General features: G+C 31.7%; 2 protein-coding genes across 2 annotated transcripts; one reads left to right on the top strand and one right to left on the bottom strand.

Annotated features, from left to right (window-relative positions):
• The first annotated feature begins 5,347 nt into the window (after positions 1-5,347).
• On the top strand, positions 5,348-6,581 carry LOC120152661 (60S ribosomal protein L38-like). Its single transcript, XM_039164846.1, has 3 exons — positions 5,348-5,456; positions 6,128-6,311; positions 6,444-6,581. The coding sequence occupies exons 1-3, from the start codon at positions 5,454-5,456 to the stop codon at positions 6,464-6,466; spliced, it is 210 nt and encodes a 69-aa protein (XP_039020777.1). The 5' UTR covers positions 5,348-5,453; the 3' UTR covers positions 6,467-6,581.
• Positions 6,582-9,409: 2,828 nt separating this feature from the next.
• On the bottom strand, positions 9,410-14,445 carry LOC120152778. The gene is made up of 5 exons (XM_039164916.1): positions 14,252-14,445; positions 10,560-10,569; positions 10,002-10,428; positions 9,865-9,917; positions 9,410-9,733 (listed from the first exon to the last, which is right to left on the bottom strand). Exons 1-5 carry the CDS (start codon positions 14,443-14,445, stop codon positions 9,578-9,580), a joined length of 840 nt encoding a protein of 279 aa, XP_039020847.1. The 3' UTR covers positions 9,410-9,577.
• Between the last annotated feature and the right edge of the window lie 1,101 nt (positions 14,446-15,546).

Below are 15,546 nucleotides of genomic sequence, written 5' to 3'. Positions count from 1 at the left end.
TTAGGGGTTGGAGAGATTTCAGCGGTGCCCTTATCCCCTTTCTCTGACACCGATAAGCGGCAGCCAGCGGCAAAGTCTCTCTGGTTGTCTTCGATTTAGATAGAAGAGAGAGTTTCTCTCTCTAAAAGAAAAGAAAATCATTAAAAATGAAATAAATAGGCTAAAAGGGGTATTTAAACTCTTTCCAAAATGATGTCATTTTGGGGTTAGGATTTCTGAATCTTCATGTAGGTACAATTGCTCAATGAGCCATCCAAATTTTTTAAGTTTTCTGTGTTAGTCACTAATTGAAATTCTAATTTCTTTTCATATGAATTTTAAACTTTACGCGTGTTGCATTTTGGTCAATGCCTTAATTTTTATGGATTATTTACATATTTGATACTTGTTACTTTAGTTTCGCTTGATTGAGTCTTTAGTTTACGTATATAATTACATATTTGGTTACTGTTGTTATTGTTTATTTAATTTTTGTCCATGATACTATTAATGTTACGATTTAGAGTTCTATGTTTGAAGTGGTTTATATTTAGTCCATGTACTTCTTTTCATCATTCTATTTTTTAATATATATGTATTTGCCTAATTTATTTTGACTCTTATATATGCATATGTATATTTTTTTCATTTTTTAACACTAATACTTCTATAACAGAGCTATTTTAATAAAAATTAAATTATATCTATTTTGGGATATCTCGAATGACGAGCAATCAATTAGAAACCCTCTAAATATCTAGAGTACGATTCCATAAGGCGCATGAGTGAAAGATATACCGTCACTTTCTAGATTAATAATTGTAATTATTTCGTGTATCATTTTATTCATTCATTTATTTTATTTGTGATATTATATTTGATATTTCATTCATTTTTGTATATATCATTTATTATTGTTGCATTCATAAGTCATGCATTTGTTTTCTCATTTTCTAAAATAATTAAAGACAATGTTGTCTTGTGTCGTGGGTTAACGAAATTACATCTAACATGACTGGAATTCAATTTTTGTTAATTTACATAGTAAGGGAACATCATTTTCAAATAAAATCGAGTGAATTAAATCATTTTCATCGAGCCAATTATTTAAAAAAAAATTAGATTCACACATTTTTAAATTCATAGAACTAAAAGGATCTTAATTTAAATTTTGAATTCAAATTTGTATAATTTGACCATTTTAGACAATATATAATCGATGTTATCAATTTTGAGCTCTGGGTGTTTATCCTTCCCCACGCGTAATCGACTCTTGAATCTTTAAAAATGAATCTTTGGTAAACGCATACCAAATTTTGTCCTTAAAATAATTTTCCTTAAAATTATTTTAAAAGACATCTTTAATTATTCAACTATATAACACAAAGGTTGATATTACTCCAATTCAAATTAAATTTCAAATTTATCAAAAATCTCAAAATTCAAAATAAAGTCATAATTATTTTTAAATTTAATTTTCAAGGGATACAACTAAGAAGATGGTTTTCCTCTACGGTGTCTTACTCCGTCCTCTAAGTCATTCCTTTCAGGCGGATTTTTATGGCTATCTTCTAGCTTGTTTGGTCTGCCATAATTTTTATGGGTTACAAGGTATTTTTATGGGTTTCTGTGTCTTCGGGTTATTTGCTTTGTTATCTTGATCTTGTATCTCACGCGCACTATCGTCCTCGTATTGGCGCTGTGTGTTACTTGGTTGGGGATTTTGTTCGGGGTCTCCATAATTTTTGGCAATTCTTGTCTAGGTTTCTCCGGTGTTTCCGACCATTCCGTTTCTAGTGGTATTCTAGGCGAGAGATTTGTTTTTGGATAATCGCTCAACCGCTATGTGGGTGGTTCCCTGTTTGGCTTGTTCATGTATGGGACGTGCGCAGGGCGGTTTAATTTCCTACAGTTTTGAAGTGGTTTTTTCTGTCTAAATTGTCTATCCATGCTTGTGGGGCCCAACCACATTACATGCCCTATTTTTTGGGGACTTCTAAATTCCTTTACAAAGACTTGTCTTCGTGGTTTTGTTGTGTCTTAGTTGTACTGTTTCATCTCTACGCACTTCGATTCTTCATGGCTGACGATGTCCACTACTTGCTGTCACATCTGACATTCTCAGATACAAAAACAGGCAATCTCCTCACCTTTGGCATTCCGGCCCCACCACCAGATGCTTCAATGTAATTTTGGGTTATGGGGCGTTTGCACTCTTCCTCTCCTATTGACTCCGTGGGGGTTATCCGTGTCTTCTGTAGTATTTGGGGTTCTTTCCACCTTGCTGGTGTTTCTTATTTGGGTGAACCACTTTTTCTTATTCAAGTTACTTTCCGTAGAGGAAAAGACTTTTATCCTATATCGTACTCCGTGGCTCTATGATGGTGACCTCCTCGCCTTAACTCACTATGTTTCGGATCGTAGCCTAGCAGAGTATATTTCTCTTTGTTGTCCATTTGGATACTTGTCTATGACGCTCCTCTTGGGTGGTTGAACCAAGCGATGGGCACTCTGATTGCTAGGCTCCCACGAATTCCTGTTGCTATTGATCTTCGTCTAGGGGCGGCTGATTGGGCTCTTATTTATGTATTCGAGTCATGTTGGATATTCACCAACTGCTTCATCAGTGTGTCACTCTTGATCATCGCGAAAATGAGAGACCACAGTTATGCATGCTAAAGTATGAATGTTTGCCTCTCTTATGTTTCTTTTGTGATCTCGGACATGGTTTGCCTTCATGTGATAAACCTTCTTCAAACATGTCTGGTGTATATCAGTTTGGGGAATGGCTTCGAGGGATATCCACCCCTTTTGTCAGGCTCATTGATTCAACCATGTCCTAGTATTGTTCAACTGCCAGGTTGTTATGTTAGGGTCCGTGCTCCAATATCATCCCCAACCTGTTTCTGCTATGTCTACAAGAGCTCTATAATCTACTATGGAACTTGTTTCCACCCCTATCACTGATTTGGTGGCTAAAGCACACTCAGTTCCTTCTCTATCTATCCCTCAATCTCAAAGGTCGAAGATAATACGTTCCTATAAGCGTTATAAATTGGTTGATAATGTTCTCAGGTGTCAGTGGGGAAGCGATCTCGGGTTTCAACATCGGATGGTCTTAGATCTACTTATGTTTTTAGGATTCTTCTAAATTGATCACTGTTTCGACAATGGTTGAAGATCATCCCTGCCGGTCATTATAAAAACCTTATACTAGAACTGTCGGGGGCTTGTGAGCCCTCATAACTTCAGACATTGGAACATTTGTTTACTCGTAAGGACCCGGATATCATCTTCCTCTGTTTATCTCAGTTTCACTGTTCTAGGGTGGAGTCAATCAAGTATCTCTTACACATGGAGGGAGTTTTATTTGTAGAAAGTAGTTATACTTGCTCTAGGATAATATTATTTTAGAAGCCTAATGTCATAGACTCTTATCCTTCTCGGACCATCATATCACACAGTTGTACACATGGGGCATATTCTTACCATTTCACTGACCTTCATGGACATAGTAATCGTCACCGACATGCTGAAACTTAATCGATGCTTGACCAACTTAGTTCTTCTTCTACTCTTTGTTAGTTAATCGGAGGGGACTTCAATAAGATTCTTCTAGAAACGAAAAAGGCAGGTGACCGTCGTAGATCAAGGGTAGACATGATCGCATTTAAGGATGTTTTGTATCCCACTAGACTTTGAGATATCTATCCGTCTCGTGGTTGGTTCACTTGGTACAAAGGGAGTTCTGATTCTACTTCAATCTTGGACCGTTTTGTCGCAACCTCGTCCTGGCTCTCAATAATCCCTCTTGTGCGATCACTAGTGAATTTGTTCCCGAATCTTACCATTGTTTTATTCTGATGGATATTGCTCCATTGTTTCAACCTCTTGTTTTGTTTTTTTTAACTGTTAGAAGCATGACTAAATTCCATACTGCTTGGCCAAGAACACCAAGAGGCCACAATCACGATAACCCCGAAATGAACGAAAATGCGATTGCGACCGTGATTTGAAACAACTTAGCTTCAGTGCTTCAAAAACTGTGGAGACAAGTGTGAACACAACTTAGCTTGTGCATTTCAAGCAGCTCTTAGCTCGAAAGATATATCGAAGTGGAACTGGTGTTGTTAGGATATCTCCCAGAAGAAGTTATCTTTCGACCCCTATAACCCTTCTAGAGAAGGTTCGGATGAGTTCTAGGAGTGCGTGAGGCCATATGTCTTGGATGAAGTTAACATAGGCTCTTCTCTGAGACCTGATGCAGAGGCTGCTCCAAAGGATGACACATCCCTCCAAATAAATCAATATCCTTCTAAAATAAAATAAAATTGCATACGTAACCGATCCTAACTTAAATAAAATTCAAACTCATAAATTATTAAATTAAAACAATGGATGATCGACTAGGTATCTTTTTTTTTGAAAGATCGACTAGGTATTAATTTTGGACATTGTGGGTGCTAATCATTTCCACACATAATCGATTCTCTGGTCCATTTTCTAATTTTGAGGACCCAAAATTATATTATTTTAATAAAATTTAAACTTTTATTAAAATAATATGATTTTAGATTGTCTAATCTCACCTCGAAAATGATTGGTGGCAGTTATTATTTTATTCGTTTTAAATTCTCATTAAAAAAATATATCTTATAAAATAGATTAAATAATTTAAAGTTAAGATAAAATTAAAATATATATTTTTAATGTTTAAATGTTAATTTAATTCATATGTGAATTTAATTTAATATATATAAAATAATAAAAATGTATGGTTAAACTAGTATTCAGTATATATAGTATTGGTAGTGCATTTTAGTTGAAAGGGTTTACTTGGTTTAATGGTTAAAATGTTGTTTTCCCACCCAAAAGACCCAAGTTTGATTCCTTTGCTCCCCATTTTAACTTCTTTAATTTTCTTTCTGGTGCGAAATAAAATTATTAAAATAAAATAAATTCTCCAATCGAATGGTAACATGTGGCTCGAACTGATTCAAAGATTAAATTTATTTAATTTGTTAAAATTAAGACCAAATTGATAGAATATATACGTAATAATTGACTAAATGTATAATTTTATCAATTTTACTAACTATCACGTCATCACTTTTGTTAACTGTTAACAGTAAGTGATTTGATTAAATGTATTTAAATAGTTAGATGACCTGATTATCAAGAATTCAAATGGTCACTAATATAGTTTACCAAAAAAAACTCACAACGGATTTGAACTTTAATTTTCTTTTCAGGAAACCGGTCCAGTTTGGTCTAGGCCTCTGTTTGAACCCGGTTTTCTTCTCTCTCTCTAAACTTCCACTATTCTTCCATTTTTGGCCCAATAATCGCTTCTAATAACGCAAAGGGAAATATTCTAGGGTTTATGTTGTGGGCCTATATAATAATCGAATATAGGAAAAATTAGGGTTTGTGATTTTAAGAGTTGAGAAGCTCTCTACAAACTTCAATCGAAAATGGTAAAACCCATTTTTTTTTCTTAAATTATGTCTTTAGATGTCTGAATACACTCTTGTTTGGATGCTTGAAATCTCACGTTTGTATTTGCTGATGATGATTCGTGCTTCAGATCTTTGTTCTTGTTTTCAAATTGTTCTGATTTTGGCTTCCTTTTATTAGATTTTTCAACATTTCTTCTGAATTTGTGTTTATAGAGACAAATTAGGTTTTGTTTTGGGTTTACTTTTTCTGTAGATTGCAGAACTGTGATTACTTTCACTTTCAACTGATGGGTTTTCTTGATTTGCATTATTGCTATGATTTTGGATGAATTATTTTGCAAATTTGTTCATTCTCAAAGCTTACGGTCACTATTTAGCTCAGATTTTTAATTTGAGTGCTTTGATGTACCTTTGCACGTTAACACAAGAATTATTTTTCTTTGTAATAAGAGTTTATGTTATTTTGATGTTCTAAATATGTAGGATGATGAATTTGTAAGAAATTTGACATCAAATTCTTGGCTGCCATTGAAAGTTTTATTGTTTTGGTCTTTAATTTTTCTCCTTACGGGTTTCTTGTTCTATAAACTCTTCAACTTGTGTTTATGAATTCTATATGCTTCTGTGGTAAATGAATATTTTTGGTTTATTGTATGTGCTTGTGTCAAATGGCTTTTTTACATGTGCAGCCTAAGCAAATTCATGAGATCAAGGATTTCCTTCTCACTGCCAGAAGGAAAGATGCTCGCTCGGTAAAAATCAAGAAGAGCAGAGATGTCGTCAAGTTCAAAGTTCGATGCTCCAAGTATTTGTACACACTTTGTGTGTCCGATGCCGAGAAGGCTGATAAGTTGAAGCAGTCTCTTCCTCCAGGTAAAATAATACAGTTTTAGGAGCTTCTTATTTCATTTTTTAGGTCGAACCAGCTGCTGTAATGAACAAATGAAATGTTAGCAGAAAAAAGAACAATTGTTAATGTATTCCTTGTTTGTCTTGTATTTACAGGTTTGAGTGTCCAAGACCTGTGAAAATAGAGGTGCTTTGAGTTTATCATCCGATTCGTAGTTGATGAAAGCTAGATTTGATTTTGGGTTTATCGTGTTTTGTGCCATTTTTCTGCTTTGATTATGGATTTGGTTGTCAGTTTTTCAATGGATGTTAGTAGAGCAATTTCATACACTATTTGACTTTGGTTTCCTATTTTCTTTATCATTTGTTAGATATGTTTTCCTTTTCCTTACTGAATTGGTTGGAAGCTGAAGATATCTCACATGTTCTATAAATTTATGTGGTCTTGGCTCTTTGTTTTCCTTTAAAGTATCTGAGTTATATTCAGTTATGCCGAGTACCGAAATCTGATCCCAATACATGAAATAAGGTAAAAAAAAAAGAAACATAACATACTCATCTCAATTAGGGTTGAAAAAGAGTTGAGTTTGAGTATAATTAAGTTCGACTCGACTTAAAAAGTTAGAAGCTCAACTCGATTTGACTCAAGAATTGGTAATTTAAAATTTTTCGTCTCGAGGTTGAAATAATAATGGAAGTTCGACTCAAATTTGATTAAATTTTAATCTCTAAATATTTTAAGACTTAACTCGTTGAAACTAGAATTTAAATTTGGTTCAAGCTCAAACTTGAGCTTTAACATAAATATTAAGCACATAAAAAATTTATGTACATATTATTAATAATTTAATTTTAAAAATTTAGATTTAATATATTATTTTTTGGCTAAACTATAGGGTTGATCACTTTTGTTTTAGTTTTATAAACGTATGGTCACTCGATTCAAAAAACATAATATATATATAATCATTTTCGTTTTGTTTTAATTAAAAAGTTGTCATTGTGACTTTAGCCGTCGTGATTTGGATAAAATGGCATGTTAGTAAAAAGATTTAATATTTATTTGAACCTTAAGTTTTAGATAAATTACTAATCATAATTCTTTTTGTAAACCCAAAATAATTTATGGGTAAAATATCAATTAGGGGTAAAATATCAATTTACCCCTTTTTTTTTCATATATTTCTTTCCCAACCCTATCAACTTTGAATCTTATATATCAGGGAACATCAATAAGTTAAACCGGCAAAGAAATCCCATGAGTAATCTAAAATACTGAATTTTCAAGTGCAATCAGAAGCAATCCCCATATTTGTGGGGGTGCCCCGGGGCGGCCGGGGGGGGGGGGATTTGAGATATGGGTATTGAATTCGAGAGAAGAAAAGCTAAGAATCCGTGAAATAATAAAGGAGTCCAAAGCAAAACCTTGTGATTGATGAAGGTGAACAGAGAAGAACACCCCTGGCCATGAGAAGCATCAACTACCCAAGTATTCCCTCTCAAAGAAGGCTTTGCATGCAACCCGATCTATTTAAAAAAGGTAAATTGATATTTTATCCTTGAATTATTTTGTGTTTACAAAAAGACCCATGATTAGTAATTTATCTAAAGTTTAAGGGTTTAAATAAAAATTAAACTTTTTTATTAACGTGTCACATCATCCAACTTACGTCAACTAACGTTTCAATGACCACATCTTAACTAAAACAAAACAAAAATGATCATATATTATATTTTTTGAATCGAGTGATCATACGTTTATAAAACTTAAACAAATATGACCAACTCTGTAATTTACCTTATTTTTGTAAATTACTTGCGAGTTTTCGAATCAGGTATTAAAAAATTCACTTTGGCTCGTTAGAAATTTGATCGAGCTTTGATTGCGTTAAACTTAAAAGAGTTCATAATATATCTCAATTCACGTTTATAATTGTTTAGACGAAATTAGTTAAAGAAACAAAATAATTGTTATCTTCAATTTTTTTCGTTTGAAATTTAAATTGATTTAGACATAAAGTAATTGAACTTGAATCATTTTTTATTTGTTCATTTTTTTATTAGTATTTGGACTATTTGGTTGTTATGGATTATATTTTGGATCATTCCCTATTTTTATTAATTTTGGTTCACTTGACTTCTTATACATATAAATTTTTTATCTACAAATATGTACTTATCATTTACTTAGTTTTATAAATATTATAAAATATAAAAAAATACAAAAAAAATAAAAATGAAAAAACATGAAAAAACATGAAAACAAAGGTTCTAATTTTGGCTTAAACTCATTTTGGATATAATTTATTTCAAGCCCAAAATACAGATTGGAGTGTAGATAGGATTTTAAATTTTTTTTTTTATTAATTTGGAGTAAGTACAATATAATATTTGTTCAAAGATAACTCTTAATCATTTAACATTTAATGGTCACACTCCTTTATTTCTAGTGTTCGGATCCGAGATCTTAATGAATAACAATAATTCTTTTGTCATTGAAAAGATTATAGGGCCTTTTTTTTCTTTTAGAGTTTTTAAGAACCTATGATATACTCTTATTTTTGTAAAATTAGAGGAAAAAAAATATAAGTGTCTAAACTATTTATAGGTTAACTCTAGGCACCTAAAGATTTTTTCGCCAAAAATGTGTCTAACATATTCTCCGTCAGCTCCTAGGTGCCTAATCCGTAATGACTGTTAAATTCAACTATTTTCTAACATGTGTCAGTATTATATTTTCATTGAAATTTTTATTTTTTTAAAAATAAAAATATTTTTTAAAAAAATATCCCTCTCACCCCGGGTCCCTCCCCTCCTGGCCTCCCTCCAAAAATTTCCTTCGCCCCTCAAATTTCCTTACCTTCCCTGATCGTCCCCCTCCCTCACAATATATGGGATTATTGATCCCTTACCCATTAAATTTAGGAATAGGTTTAGGATTAAGGATTTAGGGGTTTTAAACATTTAGGGATATGGGGTAATGACAAAGGCAATGCGACAGGGAGATGGTCTTTTGGCGACGGACATGGTGGTCAGAGATAACCGTTCCACCCTAGATATTTTCATTCATTTTCTCTAAATGGAGAGTTTTCTTTTATTGTAGACAATTTTTTATAAACGTACATCTATGTACATGTTACGTATGTGCAAATCAATACTTTCAGCAATGCCAAAGTAAAAAAAACCAAAGGTAATTTCGACCTATTGTCATCCCTAACCCAATGTAAAATGTAGCACTCGATTCAACCAAAATAACAAACATGAAGCAAAGAAAACAATGCTCTCACCCATCATGGTGATGAGATCAACTCGTAAGTATCTGGCAAATCCATTGGCTCTGGACTAGGTGGAGACCAATCTTTGATCATAAGCTTCGCCGGAGACCAATATTTGATCAGCAGTTCAGTCATCTCTTCATCTTCGGAGTACCGTGAAGGACTCATGGGCTGTAACACAAGTAATAAACCAGTCTTCATTAAGACAATCCCAATGCCAAAGCTAGTCGATGCCAAAACCGACCATTTCGTTATACATATAAACAACTAAATGGGAGGAAACAAATGAAACGAAAACCAACCATTTCATTTGGCATGTGAGTTCCCTTTGCAGATGCAGGCGGATTGGAGAATTCTAAACAACATTCATGAAAAATGTAAGTATTCAACCAGGACTAAATCATAATAGACATCTGAAAATGTAGCAATTTTAATTTACCTTCTAATCCAAGTATCTTCAAAAACTCGTTCATGCTTTTAGTATTTTCCTGACATTTGATACATTCATCATGATTGTGCAGACATCCTTCCTTCGCAATGTCTTCGGGTTCAACTGGAATTTCCGCCAAAATGGTAAACTTCGAGGTTTGACTCTTCTTTGACGTCTCCTTCAAGCTTGGCTTACCCAAGTTTGAAATATCGCAGAGAGCCTTCCAGGCACCAACTTGCACTTTCTTTGAGGCTTTGGAGACACTCTTCGTCTTGCTTGAACCACGTGTGACTTTTGAGACAGTGGTCTCTTTCTCAGTGAAAGAAAGGACTTTAGAGTTCTTGTTCGACGTCGGGATTAATATCTGGTTAACTGAATTCTGTAGTTTCCTTCCACCAATACCGCCTTTCCTGGTGCAGTAGCCATATTTTCCTTGCTTTCAACAGAAGCGCCTGGAGATTGAGCTTTCAGTTACCAAATTCAACCTAAAAACAGAAGAGGAAGTTTTAGGAATAGTACCATTGTAGTGAACATTTATATTCTGATCCCGAATCAAAACAACAGTACGCAATGCCATCTGAGCAAATCACGGAAGATAAAAATCCACTTATAGAAACCCTGGCTCATTAAATCCCCCAAAGAAAACAAAGAACCAAGAAAGGGGGAGAAAGAAATATAGCCTATAGAACACTAACTCACAATGTCCGTTTCGGATGTGGGATTTTCTGCTTGTTTGGTTCGAGGATATTATTTAGCCTTTCATTTCTGTCGTTTGGTGCAACTAGGGCGTGGCTGCTTCCTAGTCTTCAGGTTTTTGGCTTTTTTCATTGGTTGAGGTGATCAAGTATTGCTTCGTTCCTATTCCATTCTGTGAATTGGTTCGTCTGTTTTGGGTGGTATGGGAGGGAGGGAAATAGAATGTTTTTTATCGTGCTAATTTAATTTATCTTATCATTTTTAGGGGCGCTCTTTTTCTTTCGTTTAGGATTAGGTAGATTTTTTAACGAGCTACTTTATAATTTCTATAATACAAAGTATTTTTTTTCAAGAAAAAAACACTAACTCACAATGTGTTTTGACGAATCAGTCTTAGAATTTGTTTGATTTTGATCTGAAGATTCTTGAATTTGATTCGATCCCTCGAGTATTAATCTGAGAATTTGCTTGGTTTGGATCTGTAGATTCTGGAATTTGCTTTGATCTCTCCAAGTTTTTTTTTTTTTGAAAATTCGTAGGGATGGGGTTTTAAGACGAGGAACAACTGTAACCATGGAAAAGAATTCTCCTGTCCCCTATACCATGCCCCAATATGTGCCTCACCAATGATATTAGAACGCGTGTCTAATCATCTCACTAACGGAAGTATATCGTCGTTATTTACATTCCATTTCAATGTTCTCTTTTTGTCGTGTAAAAATAAGTCTTTACTATTTTCTTTAATAATATGTTCTCAATTTCAGTAAATTTATTTTGTCTAATTTTTCATCTTTTTCTATGATTCTTCTACGCTCGTTGAACACTATTAATGATGATTACCGATAAATTAATTTATAAAACGTTAAAATTTAAAAAGACTCAATGTAAAATTATAAATTAGTTGAAAATTTAAAGATAAATTATTTAAAATAAAAAATATAAACTATATCAATAACTACCTAATTATTGCCATTTTTTATTTTGACCATCATTTTTAAAATTTTGTCAATCAGGTTATTCAAGTACTATTTAAATGCATTCAATAAAATCACTTGTCGTTAATATTTAATGAAAAAGTTGATGTGACAGTTAAAATATATTTGGTATAATTACACATTTAATCACGATTACTTATATATTCTATCAATCTGGTCCTAATTTTAATAAATTAAATTAAATTTAACCCTTAAATATGTCAAAGTAGTTAATTGAAGAGGAATCCAATTTAATGCTAGCCAATACAATTTTTCTTTTTCTCTTTAATGATTACTACTATTTCTAATAATAAAATAAAATAAACATGACAATGTTTTATGATAAGACGTGTCAACATTTCTCCATGATCTTTTTTTCTGCTTAAATAATATATTTTACATTAATACACGCAAGACATTTAGTGTAATAAATTCATGTGTTTAAATTAAATCTTTCAATGATTTTAGGAGTTTAAATTAGATGTTTTATTTTATTTTGTAATTACTTTTAGACAGTTTGTTTAAAAATATTTATTTTTTATTACTCAGCTATCCAAGTATTATAACTTTACTTTTACCTAATTCGTCGCATTATAAGTAAAATCTAATTGTTTTGGATTAATTTTTAAGAGTTTAAATTTTGATTTTACTTAATATAGCTGTATTTTTTAAATAAAAGCGTTTGATATTTTTTTAAATTTCTCAAAAATGAAATCAATTTATTGTAAGTTTTCTTTTCTTTTCTTTCTTGTTTGTTTTCCTACAAATTGAAAGAATAAGATTAATAAAGACTACTTTGGCACCATTTGATTTGAGGGTTAAATTTATTTTAATTTATTAAAATTGGGGTCAAATTGATATAATATATAAGTAACATGGACTAAATGTATAATAATATAAAATATTTTAACTGTAACATCAACTTTTTTGTTAAATATTAATGACAAATGATTTAATCAATGCGTTTAAATAGTTAAGTGATATGATTGATAAAATTTTCAAAAATAGTTGTCAAAATAAAAAAGAGACAATAATTAGGTGGTCATTATTATTGTTTACTTTTTTTATTTTAAATAATTTATATTTAAATTTTAAACTAATTTATAATTATACGTTGAGCCCTTTAGAATTTTAAATTTTTATAAATTAAATTAATATTGTTCATCGTTAGTGGTGATCATCAATACTCGTCGAACGTCGTAGAGTTTTCCATCTTTTTATCACTAAATCATCCTTTATAAAGTTGAGGGTGCATTCAATTATATTTTTTTTCTTCTAAATTTTAAACGTTTATCATTATTTAATCTGATTAATTTTATTTCTTAATTTTTATTTATAAAAATTATTTTTTAAAACTATTTTTTCATAAAATAGCTCGTTATGCTTTTTGACATTATGTAATTTTTTTTTAACTTTTTTCATAAATATTTCAAAAAATAATTAATAATTTTTATATAGTATATTTAACTTTTTTTTATTGATGGAACATAATCGACAGTTCAATTTTTTATAGACTGGATAGAGAGTTGAGTCCGATGAAAAAATATTTGTTGATCGATATTTTTTGTGGGGATATAAGAGTGAATAAGGTAGTCAAGGGATCCCCTCTTTGTTGTAGTTGAGAGAGATTTATAATAACTCTATATGATGGAGCCTTGACAGAGGGTCATTTTGATTGCTTGTAAGTCAACATGATAAATAGATATAGTCGTCAGATTTTAGATTCGCTCTAGTAGATCATGTGAGTCTGTCAAAATTCTTATCAATGCACCGTAGCTAGCTTGAAGATTACGATACTCCTATGGTAGGAGGCCATAGTTCCTTGAAGATTTTAATAAATGAAGGTATCTTTTCGAGAGGTCTTGTTTGACGAAGGACTAGTAGTTTCCAGAAGTTATCTCCAGAGGTATAACTATTTTTAAAAGCCAAATACTTTATTAGATGGATTATAGTTCAAAAGTAAATGTCATAGTATTTGGATAGTTTATGGTTCAATAATTTTTTTTGAATAATCTGAGATGATTATTAGATATAGTATTTGTTCATAGGCTTACTTTGTTATTGACAACGTAAGATATATTTAAATTATTTTAATAAAAAAATTAATAAATATTAAAGATTTATTAAATTATTGCAAACTAGGATTAAATTTACTTAATGTATATAGTTTAAAAACTTAAATTATTTTTATATCATATCAAATCATTATTTCTATTAACTTTTTTAACCATAGGGGATTAAAATTAGAAAAGTTTAATAATATTTTTATGGGTAAATTACACGCTTACTCATAGAACTTTATCATCTCTCTTATTTCGCTTGTCATATTTTCAATTTTTTCAATTTACTCATTGAACTTTATATATTTGATTTATTTTATCACTTAATTGTTTTCTTTTTAACAGCTGGATGATGTGGCTTATTTTATTTGTATATAGTGATAATATGTTTTTTTTATTAATTTTTAATTATGATGTGTAATATTTAAAATAAAATAAAATAAAATTCTTAAATTTTACTAATAAAGCCTAATCCCAAATTACTACCCACCCTCACCCTCCTACTTCGACGATGAATCATTCTCCATACTCGGCGATTCCAGGGTCCTCTAAAGTAAATGTATCATCGCGGAGATCAATTCCTTGGCGAAATTTGCCGACGAATTCGACGATTTCAACTGAAAAGCCCTCGAAATTTTGTGCTGATCCATCGCCCCTCGAAATTTCGTGATATCCTCCATTGATTTGTCGTTGCCGGCCTCCGACCAAAGCTCGCAAAGCCATCGCCTCTCGAATTTCTCTCTCACGCTAGCAATGTAAGTCGACATGCATTCCTCGATTGACGACCGCCATTGAAATCCAACTGCAAAAGCTTAAATATTGACCCTGTCTCACCCATTCTGACCCAGCAATTCATTTTCGTCCACCCTTCGGCCACCGGTACTACTTCAACCCTCTGTTTATGTTGTATCGTGCCTCACTTGAGCTGTCTTTGTGCATGTTGATGAAGGGTTCGATTGTTACGGCCGGTGTTGGTGGCGCTGCCTTGCTTGTGTTTGAGACTTTAGAATTTGTTCTTTTTAATCGACTGATTTTGGATTTTTTGTTGATTTGTTTTCATTGAGGTAAGCTCCTAACAATATATGGTTCTTGTGACAACGACCCATCTTCGATTTCGTTCATGGTCGTCGTTGATAGTGAAAAAAAAATTTAATGCATTGTCGGAACCGTCTTTCGGTTGGACACCGAAATTAAGCTTCGACTTGAATTAAATGGTTAGGAGTCGCCACCAATAATTTATTTTAAACAAAATGAGCTGATCGGATACCTTATTTCTTATCTGATTTGCGTCTTAACAGTGATATGTCGGATTCGGAAGTCGGTTACAGTCAAAGAAGGGTTAACATCCTTGAACTGCCCTTTCGGTACTATGTAATTTCCAGTTGTCTTTATTAAGAAAGTTATAAATTTAAATCAAAAGGTAAAATAACGATCCAAATTACTTACCTTTAACCGTTTTGAAAACCTACCCTTAAAGAACCAAGAAAAGCGTTAGAAAAACAAAGGTGATGAAGATAAATTAAAAATAGAGAAAATAAAATAAAGAAGAGAAAATAAGTAAATAACGACAGATAAAAAAAAAACAAACAACATAAATAAAATGGAGATAGTGAAACCAAAATGAATAAAATAAGGACAAAATATAATAAGATAAATAAAATACGAAAAAAAATAAAAATAAATAAATAATAAATAAAAATGAGGGGAAAGAGAAAAAAAGAAAATATATTTACATGTATATTAACTTGTAGAATATAAAAATATTAAGAAGTAAAATAATATATATATATATAAAATATATAAATAAAAATAAAAACATATTAA

Source organism: Hibiscus syriacus, unplaced genomic scaffold (assembly GCF_006381635.1).
Source record: "Hibiscus syriacus cultivar Baekdansim isolate YM2019G1 unplaced genomic scaffold, ASM638163v2 tig00111095_pilon, whole genome shotgun sequence".
Taxonomy (NCBI): Eukaryota; Viridiplantae; Streptophyta; class Magnoliopsida; order Malvales; family Malvaceae; genus Hibiscus; species Hibiscus syriacus.
This window is presented reverse-complemented; position numbering and strand designations above follow the sequence as displayed.

Excerpts from the sequence above, each read along its gene's own strand:
- LOC120152661 (XM_039164846.1), top strand. Across the intron at positions 6,312-6,443 it reads GAAGCAGTCTCTTCCTCCAG|GTTTGAGTGTCCAAGACCTG; the intron begins GTAAAATAATAC and ends TTGTATTTACAG.
- LOC120152778 (XM_039164916.1), bottom strand. The coding sequence starts at position 14,445 with ATGGCTTTGCGAGCTTTGGTCGGAGGCCGGCAACGACAAATCAATGGA. Across the intron at positions 9,918-10,001 it reads GAAGATACTTGGATTAGAAG|AATTCTCCAATCCGCCTGCA; the intron begins GTAAATTAAAAT and ends AATGTTGTTTAG. Across the intron at positions 9,734-9,864 it reads CTCACATGCCAAATGAAATG|CCCATGAGTCCTTCACGGTA; the intron begins GTTGGTTTTCGT and ends CTTGTGTTACAG.